The sequence below is a fragment of the Mesoplodon mirus genome (assembly GCF_964341445.2).
Source record: "Mesoplodon mirus genome assembly, chromosome: 10".
In the NCBI taxonomy this organism is placed as follows: domain Eukaryota; kingdom Metazoa; phylum Chordata; class Mammalia; order Artiodactyla; family Ziphiidae; genus Mesoplodon; species Mesoplodon mirus.
Window position 1 is genome coordinate 19,618,729 of NC_138986.1, and position 11,508 is coordinate 19,630,236.

An 11,508-nucleotide genomic window follows, 5' to 3' on the forward strand; every position below is an offset into this window, starting at 1 on the left:
TATGGCTCAGTTTGGACTCTGAGAAATCAATCAAGGCTTGGAGCTGGTGTGTCTCCAATTCAGATGCCTTCAGGGACAAGGCAGGGAACATGAAAGTGTGACAACAGGTACTGGCAAGAGATGGAGCTTCAGGCACTTCAAAGTGTGCTTTGCCTCAAGCATTCCTGTTAAAAGCATCTCTAAACTGCCGCCTGGGGCCTTTAGATCCCTTAGTCAGAGGCAGTAACAGAGCACCAGGAGCAACTAGAATATTATCTGGCTTCCATATAGATCTCCTGCTCTGATCCCAGAGCAGGCTGAGCCTGAAGCTAAGTGCCAGCCCCCTCCCACCCCCTGCCCCAGCAGGGAGGTGACTTCAGGCCACAGCGGGATTTTGGTAACTCTCTCCTTCTAAGGTGGTGGTGCCTGATTGCAATGTGTTGTGTTGGTCCCTACAAGGCATTTAAAAAAAGGACATCTAAGGAAAGTCTAAACTTACTTGAGCAGCTCTCATGGGAGAATTCCAGGCCTCATGAAATCATTTGAGGGAGGGGTTTCTCCCACCTCTGCCACCAACACGATGGCAATGTGAGGGCTGGACAGGGCATTCTCTGTGGCCCTCGGAAGATCGCCCCAGGACTGTGGTGTCTCCATGTGGTTGAGGACAGAGAGCAGCTGGAGTATGTGAGGTCGTAGCACAGAGTTTTCATCCAGGACTCTGTATAGTTTCCGGCTTTAATCGCTTCTTGAAGTAATTTATAATGACCATCCTCCACTCTCCAAAAAACTCCACTAAATTCATTTTGCTCTGAGAATCTGTGAGCAGGAGAAGCTCCAGGCATCCAGGAGTTTGCTGGTTTTAGGGGGCTGTCTGTCCCTAGGATGATGAAAAGGGCCTGAGTCCAACGAGCCTCAGCAGAGCATTGTATATCCTGTCTCAGTGTGATGAGGGGAAGACATTGGACCCTCTAATCATCAAGATAGTAGCCACAGAGCAGCAACACCTATAATCATAATTGCACAGTAAAGGAGAAATTGAATCAGTTTTAATACACACTACGTCGTGAGGGGATACATGAATGACTGGCTGTCCCACATGTATCAGTTAATAAGTTAGCCATTTCACTGGACAAATTAAAGTTAGCCTACGTTGAAAGAGTCAGATTGACTCCTTTAACCAATATGGACTAACTGTTTTGGATTTACCTGGAAGATCCTTTTGGATTAAAGGAAATTCAGGTGACAGGACCTGTGAGCTTCTCTTTGAAATCCTTTAAACCTCTGCCCAATCTGTACAGACCATTCTGATGGATGTAAAAATCCATTCTTCTGAGGATAGGCGGTAGTGAAAAAATTATCTTTGAAGGGAGATTTGCACGGATGCAGACGTCATTCAAAGGAAAATCAAGTGAAGATTCAGAGCTGAACTATTGCCTCTGGCTGCTCTTTCCACTTTCTAATCAGCAGGTTTTGATATTGTCTCACCTCTCCTTTCAAAACAAAGGAGTGAAGCAAGCTCCGACATCCCTGCCCCTTCCGCCAAAACACTGTGATTCCTCGGTGCGCTGGAGGAGTGACTGTGAGCGGCAACACGGGCTTCACTTCTCACTGGTCTGTGCTGTGCTCTCTCAATCCCAGGCCGCGTCCAGATGCTGCCACAGGCGGTGTGTCTCCTCCACGCGCTGCTCGAGAACGGACACACCGTGTACGTGCACTGCAACGCCGGGGTGGGCCGCTCCACCGCCGCCATCTGCGGCTGGCTCCAGTACGTGCTGGGCTGGAATCGCAGGAAGGTGCAGTACTTCCTCGTGGCCAAAAGGCCGGCTGTGTACATTGATGAAGACGCCTTGGCCCGGGCAGAGGAAGACTTTTATCAGAAATTTGGGAAGGTTCGGTCTTCCATATGCAGTGTATAGGTGATGGATCTGCGTCAACTACCTCCCGGTTCCCTTATGAAGCCTGGAGTGATGCTTGTAAATGACCTAGAAACCAAGAGTCTTCCTCAACTGGAAAGACGGGTCTTGGCTTCTCCGCTGACCTGTCTTCTTTAGTCTGGCACTGACTTCTGGTTACGCTTTGGTTGAGCTGTATCTTCTTTGGAATATTTTACAAAGGAAGCTGTAATTGGCACGCAAGAAAAGTCCACAAGCAGCTGGACTGTGCAGTGTGATTCTGGCATCAGACAGAAAGTGAATGGGTGCAGTTCTGTGCCTGCAGGCGGCTTGGCCCCTGCAGCATGGGGGCTGCTTTGCGGTACTGTGAATGCACGACTGCCCTTGCTTGTTGTGTTGTGACTTGGCTTGCGGAAGAAAAGGTTGGGAGTTATGTAGATGGCATCACTGCGTGTGTCCATGCACACACACACACACACACACACGTACATACATGCACAGCTTTTCTGCTGAACTGAGATGGAATTATAAAGTAAGAGAGTTGGTCATTTGACCAAAGAAGGGAATAAGGGTGGGTGGGAGCCTAGGCTATGATAAAGTAAGAGCCTCATATGACCCAAAGCGATGACTTTCTAGATTTTTTTTTTTTTTTTTTTGCATTCTGCTTCATGGTTGTTAAAATGTGTTCCAAGGCCTGACCTTCCATCTCTACCCACAACCCTGTGTGACAGCCTCAGAAACATTATTATCTCTATTTGTTTTAGCTGAGGCTCTGGAAGCAGAGGGAGCATGCCCAAGGTCTCATGGCTGGTGAGGGACAAGCTGGAGTTTATCACCCGGGTTTATTTGGCTCAGTGCTTTTTCAACACAACCTGTGGTTTTGCCAGCACAAAGTTCAGTCTCTGTCAGAGGAAGGTCGATTTTTTTGCAGCAGTTTTACAGTAAGAAATGGAACAGCATTCTGATCAGTTGCCATAGAATTCAGGAAAGTAGTTTTCCTAATTTAAACCATGGGGGCTGCCTCAAGGCCAGAGTGGCCTGAGCCATACATAGCTCACAAGAGGAGCTGTATTCCCAAAAGAGCCCCAAGTGCCAAAGTCCACAGACAATTGTTCCACAGTTTAGGAGTGATCCTGCGTTATTCCTCAGTTTAATACAAGACACAGTTACTGTGCCTCCAGACTATGCAGCTCACTATCCTGGGTTCTATAGGAAATATAAAGATTAGTAAGATGTTGTCTTCAAAAAGCTCATAGCCTAGAAAAAGCCCTATGTTCAATCAGGTGCACTGCAGGATTGAACTAGTAATGATTTGCTGGAATACGGAAGGGGAAGTAACTTTTATTGAGTACTTCTTATGTGCTAGATGCTTTAAATCTTATTTAACGTAATCTTCATGGTACCTTATGAGGGAGATTTTATTATCTCCATTATATAGATGAGGAAACTAAGACTCAGAGAGATTAAATCAACTGTCCTCTATCACATGGTGAATAAATAGATGAAATAAGATACAAAACTAGGTTTGTCTGACTCAAAGCCCATACTTTTTCTGTTAAACTAAAATGTTTATTTATTTTTCTCCTCCTCCTTTTCTTCCATCAACATTTATTGATAGATATGAGAGACTCTGATTTAGGAAGCATGGGTATAAGAAGGACGAAAGGTAAGTCCCAGTGGAGTTCAGAGAAGGGAGAGACATCTTATAACTGGGACTCAAAGGCAATGGCATTTAATTTGGGCAGAGAAGGCTAGACAGGACACATGTATCCTACAATTTTACAAAGTTAAATTTATAAGCCAGGATTAGGTAATGTGAAGTCTAGTTCTCTTGCTAAAAATATGTAGAAATAACTATGGTATTCGAGTAACCCATAGTCATAATGTGTTATGTAAAATTTAATCTTAAAAATGGAATATTTCTAACTAATTATATAAATGTGTGTGTGAGAATTTCTTTAATGTCTACAAAGTCCAGCTACGTAACCTCCACCATAGAAAGACTTTTTTGGGGTGGATTTTCCCCTTTTTTGCTTTGATAGACAAAATCAGTTTAGGCTATTGAAAATGTTTTGGAAAAACTTCTCATCCTCAGTGAATGGAATGTCCAATGTATTTCAAAATCACCTGCAACTTTTGCTAAATAAAAGCATTAAAAATGACCTCTGTGTACAGGATTTTTTTTAATGTTGTTAATTTAGTCTGAAATCCAGAAGAATAAACTGTGTTTCCTTATTTATTAAAAGAGGCATTCGGATAGGCTAGATTGTTTTTTTCCTTATCACTCTCATTAGCTGATCAAAATTGGCAGTTACAGGACAAAAGAAAGTCAAAGGTGAGGGCACCACAAAGAAGTGAGGATGGAAAGCTCAGGGGTGTGTCAGAGAAAATCAAAGCAGATATTGTGCCGTTAGCTGCTCGTCACTGGCGTTAACAAAACTTTTCAGTCACAGATTTTTCAAAGAACAACATAAGATCTCACTCAGGGTAAAGAGATGTCCCAATAAGTTTACTTTCTTTTAGACTTGAAACATTATCCGTCAATTATTTTGTGTGCTAATGTTAGGAAAAATTTAAGAAAAGAAACACTCTTTTGACCAACATTAAGGTGTGGGTGAAAACCACTTGGCTTGGCCTAAGAAATAATGATGAAAGAATGTGGTTAGGACTTTGGAACCTATAAAGAAGTAATGAAAGGAAACATTGAGGACGAGCTAGCTAGGAAATGAGAACTTCCACACATGAAAGAATACTGAATAGCTAAACGTAGAGTTAGTTTGATCAAAAGTTAAAACTGAAAGTATCATTGGAGATAATCTGTTTAATTTCTTTATTTTACAGAGGAGCAAACTGAGTCTCAGAGACCTCAAATGACTCTTCCTGCCACAGAAAGCTTTAGTTGAGGGCGGTGGAAAGGGATGAGCTAGGGAGATAGGTCAGGAGATTTACTGCGGTATTGAGGGGTCCTAGGAAAGTTCATGGGAGTGAGAGCAGACAGTATTAGTTAGTGGGGAAGCGTTGGTGGGAAGATTAATGGAAACTAGAGTAAGTGGAAGAAAAGTGGCTAAAATGAGAAAAAGCAAAGGACAGCGAAATTTCCAAAAGAAGAAAAAGCAGGTGGTTCCCTTCATAGCGATACTATTGGGGGAATTGAGAAGGAAGATGTGTGTGTAGGAACAAGCAATTAGGGTCAGTTTTATGTTCCCAGGATAGAGGGTCATGCTCAGTATACATCTATAATACTTCTCTTTGGGATTAGATCACAGTAGGAAAAGGGACCAGTTTGATGTAATGTGCTGACCAAATAGAGGGGAGGGATGCACAGAGGTTTATTACCTGCTGGGAAAAAGAGAAAATCTGATAGGAGATGGGACCAAGAATAAAATGGGAAGGACTGATGAAGCTACCTCTCATTACAACAACAATAATAATGGCAATAATAATAAAGGGAAGAAGAAGAACAACAATAACAAGTTTGTTCTTTCCTTCCCCAATTACTCCAGCACTCTTTCCCAACTCGGTTAATGGAAACATGCTTCCAGAGTCTCAGGTTCGAACCTCAGAGATATTCTAAACTCCATTCTTTCTTTCAAACATCACATTTAATCCATCAGGAAAACCTGTCACCTCTCCTGTTAAAATATCTATAGCCTGACTATGTTTTACCTCTTCCCCCAAACCACCCTAGGTAGAGCCACCGTGATCTCTAGACTGGACTTCAGAAACAGCCTCCTACCTGGTCTGCCTGTGTCTTGCCTTCCCTCTCCCTCTGCCTCTACTATTCTCATATAGTGGCCAGGGTGATCCTCTAAAAATGTATGTCAGATCATATCATTCCCATGTTCAAAACCTCCAAAGTCTTACCATGTCACTCAAAATAAAAGCCAAAGACCTTTAGGGACTTACACAACCTGGTCCCCTGTTATGTCTCTGACCTTACCTCCTACTGCTTTCCACCTCACTCTGCTCTCCCCACACTGGCCTTCTTGCTCTTTGCTTATTCCATGAAGGCTCCTATTTCAGGGCACTCGCACTTGCTCTTCTCTCTGCCTGGAGTGGTCTTTCTCCAGGTGAGCACATGCCTCAATCCCATCGCTCCTCCAGCGATGCCTCTCTGGACCACCCTACTGAAAACTGCCACACCCAATCCCAGCCCTCCCTCTCCTCATTCTCTGCTTCATTTCTCTTCATGGAACTTACTACTGGCCAGTATATCACATAATCTGCTTATTTGTTTTACTCTCTGCATCCTCTCACTACAAATGTAAAAATCATAAAGGCCAAATTTTGTGTTTGTTTTGTTTGGTGATGTACTTACAGTGCCTGTAATAGAGCTTGGCATGTAGCTCAATGAGTCAAGGCCAAGAATAGCTAGTAGCTATTGAGAGCATATATGGTCCATGTACTTTTCTCCAAGTGCTTTACCTATACTTGGGAGCTTATTTAATCTTCCCAGCAAATCGTACGAGGTAAATATTATTATTATCCCTATTTGACAGATAAGAAAACACAAAGAAAATGTGACTTTATTCTAAGGCAAATAGGACAGTTTCACTCCTGGTTTGGTGGAGAAGCGCCTATATGAATTCTGGGTACACCTCATGTATTAGTTTGTTAGAGCCTTCATAAAAATGTACTACAAACTGAGTAGCTTAAACAACAGAAATGTACTGTTTTACAGTTCTGGAGGCTAAAAGTCCAAGATAATGTATCAGCAGGGTTGGTTCCTTCTGAGGGAGAATCTGCTCCAGGCCTCTCACCTGGTTTCTGTGATTTGCTAAGCAATCTTTGGCAGTCCTTGGTTTGTGGAAGCATCACCCCAACCTCTGCCTTCATCTCCCCATGGTATTCTCCCTATGTGTGTGTCTGTGTCCAAATTTCCCCTTCTTATGAGGACTGGTATAGTCACATTGGACTAGGGGCCCACCCTACTCCAGTATGACCTTGTCTTAACTAGTTACACTGCAGAGACCTTCTTTCTGAATAAGAAATACGACCTTCTTCCGTATTCTGATGTGCTGGAGGTTAGGTCTTCAAGATATGAATTTTGGTGAGGATGCAATTCAAACCATAACACTACAGAAAACAACTTCCAGTAGACTATGGTGAGTGAAAAACCAGGCAGGTTGGAGAATAGTGGAAATGTGGAAGAAGGGATCAGAATGGACTGAGTTTCCTGTTTTTACCGGTTTAGCCTGATGTCAGGCCACAGTCACAGTAAAACACTTGACAGGAAATACTCTCCTCCTTGGTTCAGGAACCCAGAGTTGAGTAAAATTAAGTATTTCCCTGGTAATAGAGATGAGTTCAGGAAAAATATATGACTTAACATGGGCCCCTGACATACGTAAAGCATTTCTGGGGGCTTCTGGGTAAAGTTTTCTCCCTCTTGAGAAAGAACTACAGGAAGAGCTGCTTTTTCTATCTTTGGCAGTTGTTTTGTATAGATATGTGATCCAGACTAGTGGAACCATCTTCCTACCAGCCTGAGAATAACACAAAAGGAGAGAAAAGAGAAGTGGTGAAGCTGGAGCTACTAGATAAGTTAACCTGAAGTCTTCCCAACTTCTTGACTTCAGTTGTGTGTGACTACTTATTTGTGTATAAACCAGAGAGTTGGGTTTTCTATTGCTTACAGCTGAAGGCATTGTATTTGGTTCATTACCGATATATAAGTTCTAGTTTTATGAAAAAAAAATTTTTGTCCTAACTTGTGGCATTAAAATGTATTCGGATTTCTGATGTCATTTAAACAGCTTATGTTTTATATTTGCTGCTACTGGGATATTGCCCAATAGCAGTGTTTTCACTACTGGATTTCAGAGGATAGTTCTTAAAAGGAAGATGGAAGCTCTTAAATGATGATCTGCAAATGAAAATGTTACAGAGAAAAGTAGTTTGTGATGAATTTCTTAGACTTAGAACATTTTTATATTTGTGATTTCCAGTTATTGTCCTTTGAGTAGTGGTTCTTACCTAGCTAACTGAAAGCCAACCCAAAATGAAAGATATTGGAAACTCACCATTTTTCTTGGCAATAAATAAATATACTCCGCAGGATTACACCTTCAGATAGTCTCCACACCTTATGTGAGCGAGGTAATCTTAATATCTAGCCAAGTAGATGGTGAAAACTTAAACGGACTCGACTGATTTGAAGTTTATGACTTCTTTTCCCTACCTTTAGACATAAATTATACTGAGTATAAGGTTATTTTTTTAAAGAAGAAAAGAAACAAAAGAAAAAAGTAGCATGTAAAGGAAGAAGCAGTAAAAATAATGGACTTTCACAAATGGAATCATTAGCCCCTTAATATATGAATTGGGTTTTCACATTTTAAAAGTAGAATTTTCAAGTAGGTAATTTAGATGAGGGAATCTTTAAAATATGATTCATATGACAACGTTCAGTGTTTCTAGTTGTATACTTACACGGTAAACTTGGACCAAGTTTTTAATCTAATAAAACTTATATTCAAAACCCTAACACAAAACACATTCAAAACTTTCTTTGGTTGAATTATTAGCTTTTTTTTTTTTTTTTTTTTTTTTTGCTGTACACGGGTCTCTTACTGTTGTGGCCTCTCCCGTTGTGGAGCACAGGCTCTGGATGTACAGGCTCAGCGGCCATGGCTCACGGGCCCAGCCGCTCCACGGCATGTGGGATCTTCCCGGACCGGGGCACGAACCCATATCCCCTGCATCAGCAGGCGGACTCTCAACCACTGCGCCACCAGGGAAGCCCAAATTATTAGCTATTATTATTATGTGAGATCACTTAGAGTTTGGTAAAAATGTATTTGTGTGTTTCATATTATTAGTCTTCTACTGAGGAGCTCTTTTATTACCTTCTAAAGATGTCCCATTAGTCTTGTTTGTTTTTCTTTGATTCCTTAACAGTAATTTAATGTCAACATAAAATATGTGGTTAGTTTACATTATAGTAGGCATGGACTAGCTCTGGGCTCCTGTAGCTAGAGGATATAGAATATCTAAGGATATGTCCAATGGGGGCAAAGCTTTAAGCTCAAATAGATCTGGAAGTTATCATTTGGCCCAAAGGACAGAAAACCAAGAAGAAAATCCAGAGACAGCTGAAAGAATAGCTGGAGGCAGACAGAAAATGTTGGGCCATTCAAATAACAGGCAGGATGAATTCCTGTACTATAGTTGTATCAGACATTATACCAATATTACTAAAAGAAATACTACTTAGCATTCAGTGGATAAGATTGTTGTCATTTAAAACCTGATCTATAAATAATTAGTATTAAATGGTCTGGTCCAGCATCAAAGTGGTTTGGATTACAAAAAAGAAATTCAGAAGAAATAGGATGGTGAAAGAGTAAAGAGCTGGACCTAGCACAGAACAGAACAGATAATTGTCATTGTCACACCTATCAAGGCTTTCATCAATTTCTAGTGAGAGAAAACTCAGAACTCACTGAATAAAATTTAGTTTGCTATATATAATTATTTAAGAAAATGGAATATATTTTTCATTTAATAGAGATCCTTATTGTTGCTTTCTTAAAGTTAAACGACAAATCCAAAGATGGATTCATGGTCCAGATAAGTGCAGTGAAGATTTTGTACCAACTGTGGACAAACAAGATAAGTATCCTCCATTTCTTATAGAATGGTATTCAAACAAAGCTTATGTCTGCCCAGCACTTCACATGCTTCGGGGGCTTAAGCCATTTCTGTTTATTATGATTACTGATATATTTGAACTGTTTCTATTGTTTAGTTTTTATTTCAAAATCTTTCTGCTTTTTCTATGCCTTATTTTCTCCTTTCTTGCTTTTAGTTTTGACTTTAATTATTTCCTCTTCCTTAAAGGAAAGAACATTAATGTTGACCTACAGCCACTTGTGTTTATCCCTCCTTCCTGTTGACATTATTACAATTATAATTATGAATTGTTTTAGATATACTTTCTTTTTTCCTTTTTATATTCCTAACTCTTTTTTGATTGTTAGGGAGGGCAAAGCAAATGTTGGTGAGGACGTACTCTTTATCGCCAGACTTATAATTACCACTCCATCTCATTTTTGCCTTTCTATATCTCCCAACTTCCATTATATTTGAGAACTTTAAGCTCAGTGAGTCTCAAGGTTCCAATGAGCACATTATTGCCCATCTTCCTGCAGTACAGCATCTCCTCATTCGGTGATGAAATGTCTTATCTGCTGGTCATCCTTCTTAACTTTTCTATTCATTGTTGCAGGTGGATTTCTATCCTCAAATTTTATGTTGTAATTTCCATTCAGATGTCTGGAGGGATAGCATGTTTGCAATTTTAAATCAGAATTTTCTCAATCAATCATCATCTATACCAGTGACACCCAAATTTCAATTCTAAAGCTCTTTCTTGAGTGCCAGGCCCATATATCAATTTTTTTTCTGAACGTTTTTATTTGGACATCTCCCAGGATAGCTTTCAAATTCAACGTGCCACAAAATGAAGTTTTCTTTCTTTTGCTGAACTTCCCACATTTTCTCCTTTGGGCAAACAGTGACAACATATTTCCCCCAGTTGCTCAAGTCAGAAGATTGAATGTCATTTTTGCCGTTTTCCTCCCATTCACCATCCCTCTAATCACTCAGCAAGTTCTTTTACTTATACCTCCTAAATATCTCTTAAGTATGTCCACTCCCAATTATCAGCTCTGCTATAGATTATTAAAACATTCTGAGTTATCTTCCTACTGTTATTCTTACCCCTTTCCAGACCATTCTTTATGTGGCTACCAGAGAAACCCTTCTAAAATTCAGATATGATACTGTCTCTTCCTTGCTCAGCATTTCTCAATGTCTCCTCATCGTTCTAGGGAAAAAGTTAAAAAGTTCTTATTGGGACATATAGGGCCTCTTATGATCCAGACCGTGTCTTTCTCTCCAGTCTCTCTTGTCACTCATGTAACTATCCTCCAAGAGTACACTCCAGTCACAGTGAATTACTTCAATGTTCTATGAACTTTTTTACCCTCTGGTTTTTGCACATACTCTTTCCTCTGCCTGGAACCCTCTTCCCTCCCATGTATGTCTGGCCTGTCCTTTATTCTCCAAGGTCACCCTCTCTGAGATGTCTTCGTGGGTCCCCAAGGTTGCTCCTCCCCGGCATTTTCATAGGACCCACGTTGGCTGCTCTTCTAGCACTTAACACACTGCACTATAACATCTTTAGGTAGGAATTGTAAATAGTGTTTAGCAACACAGGCTTTTGCACATTCTCAGATATCATTTAAGCCAAACACTTCTTCAGCTCCTGTGCTCAGATCTGATGTATATTTTAACCTAAGAGAAATATGAAGAAAACATTTCAGAATAACTTTTTTTCATGTAAGTTAATGATTGAGTAATTTATTGAAAAGTACTATCAGAGGCTTCCTTTTGTTGTTTTTTGCTTAATATCCATTTCTATATATACCACTAGTATTTAATGGTATTAAATCATAACAAATATATATCAACAGCAGAAAGCCATGATTCTATAAAATTTTATATTGCATTTTTAACCTAGTCTCTTGCTGAAAATTGCATTTATTCATTCCCCTTTTGGTTTGCCATCATAGGCTAATACTGATGGCATCAAAAAAGAACAGCCTGATGAAATACATTGCTAAGTGTACTA

The 11,508-nt window shown here is 40.4% G+C and overlaps 1 protein-coding gene across 2 annotated transcripts in view; it reads left to right on the forward strand.

Moving 5' to 3' along the window:
- Positions 1 to 3,955, forward strand: part of EPM2A (EPM2A glucan phosphatase, laforin) — a 72,002-nt gene extending 68,047 nt beyond the window's left edge. For both annotated transcript variants that reach the window (XM_082634334.1, XM_082634335.1), the window contains one exon: positions 1,618 to 3,955. In XM_082634334.1, coding sequence (XP_082490460.1) covers positions 1,618 to 1,895 — 278 coding nt within the window. In that variant the 3' untranslated portion in view covers positions 1,896 to 3,955. The remainder of the gene's footprint in view (positions 1 to 1,617) is intronic.
- Positions 3,956 to 11,508: the final 7,553 nt, after the last annotated feature.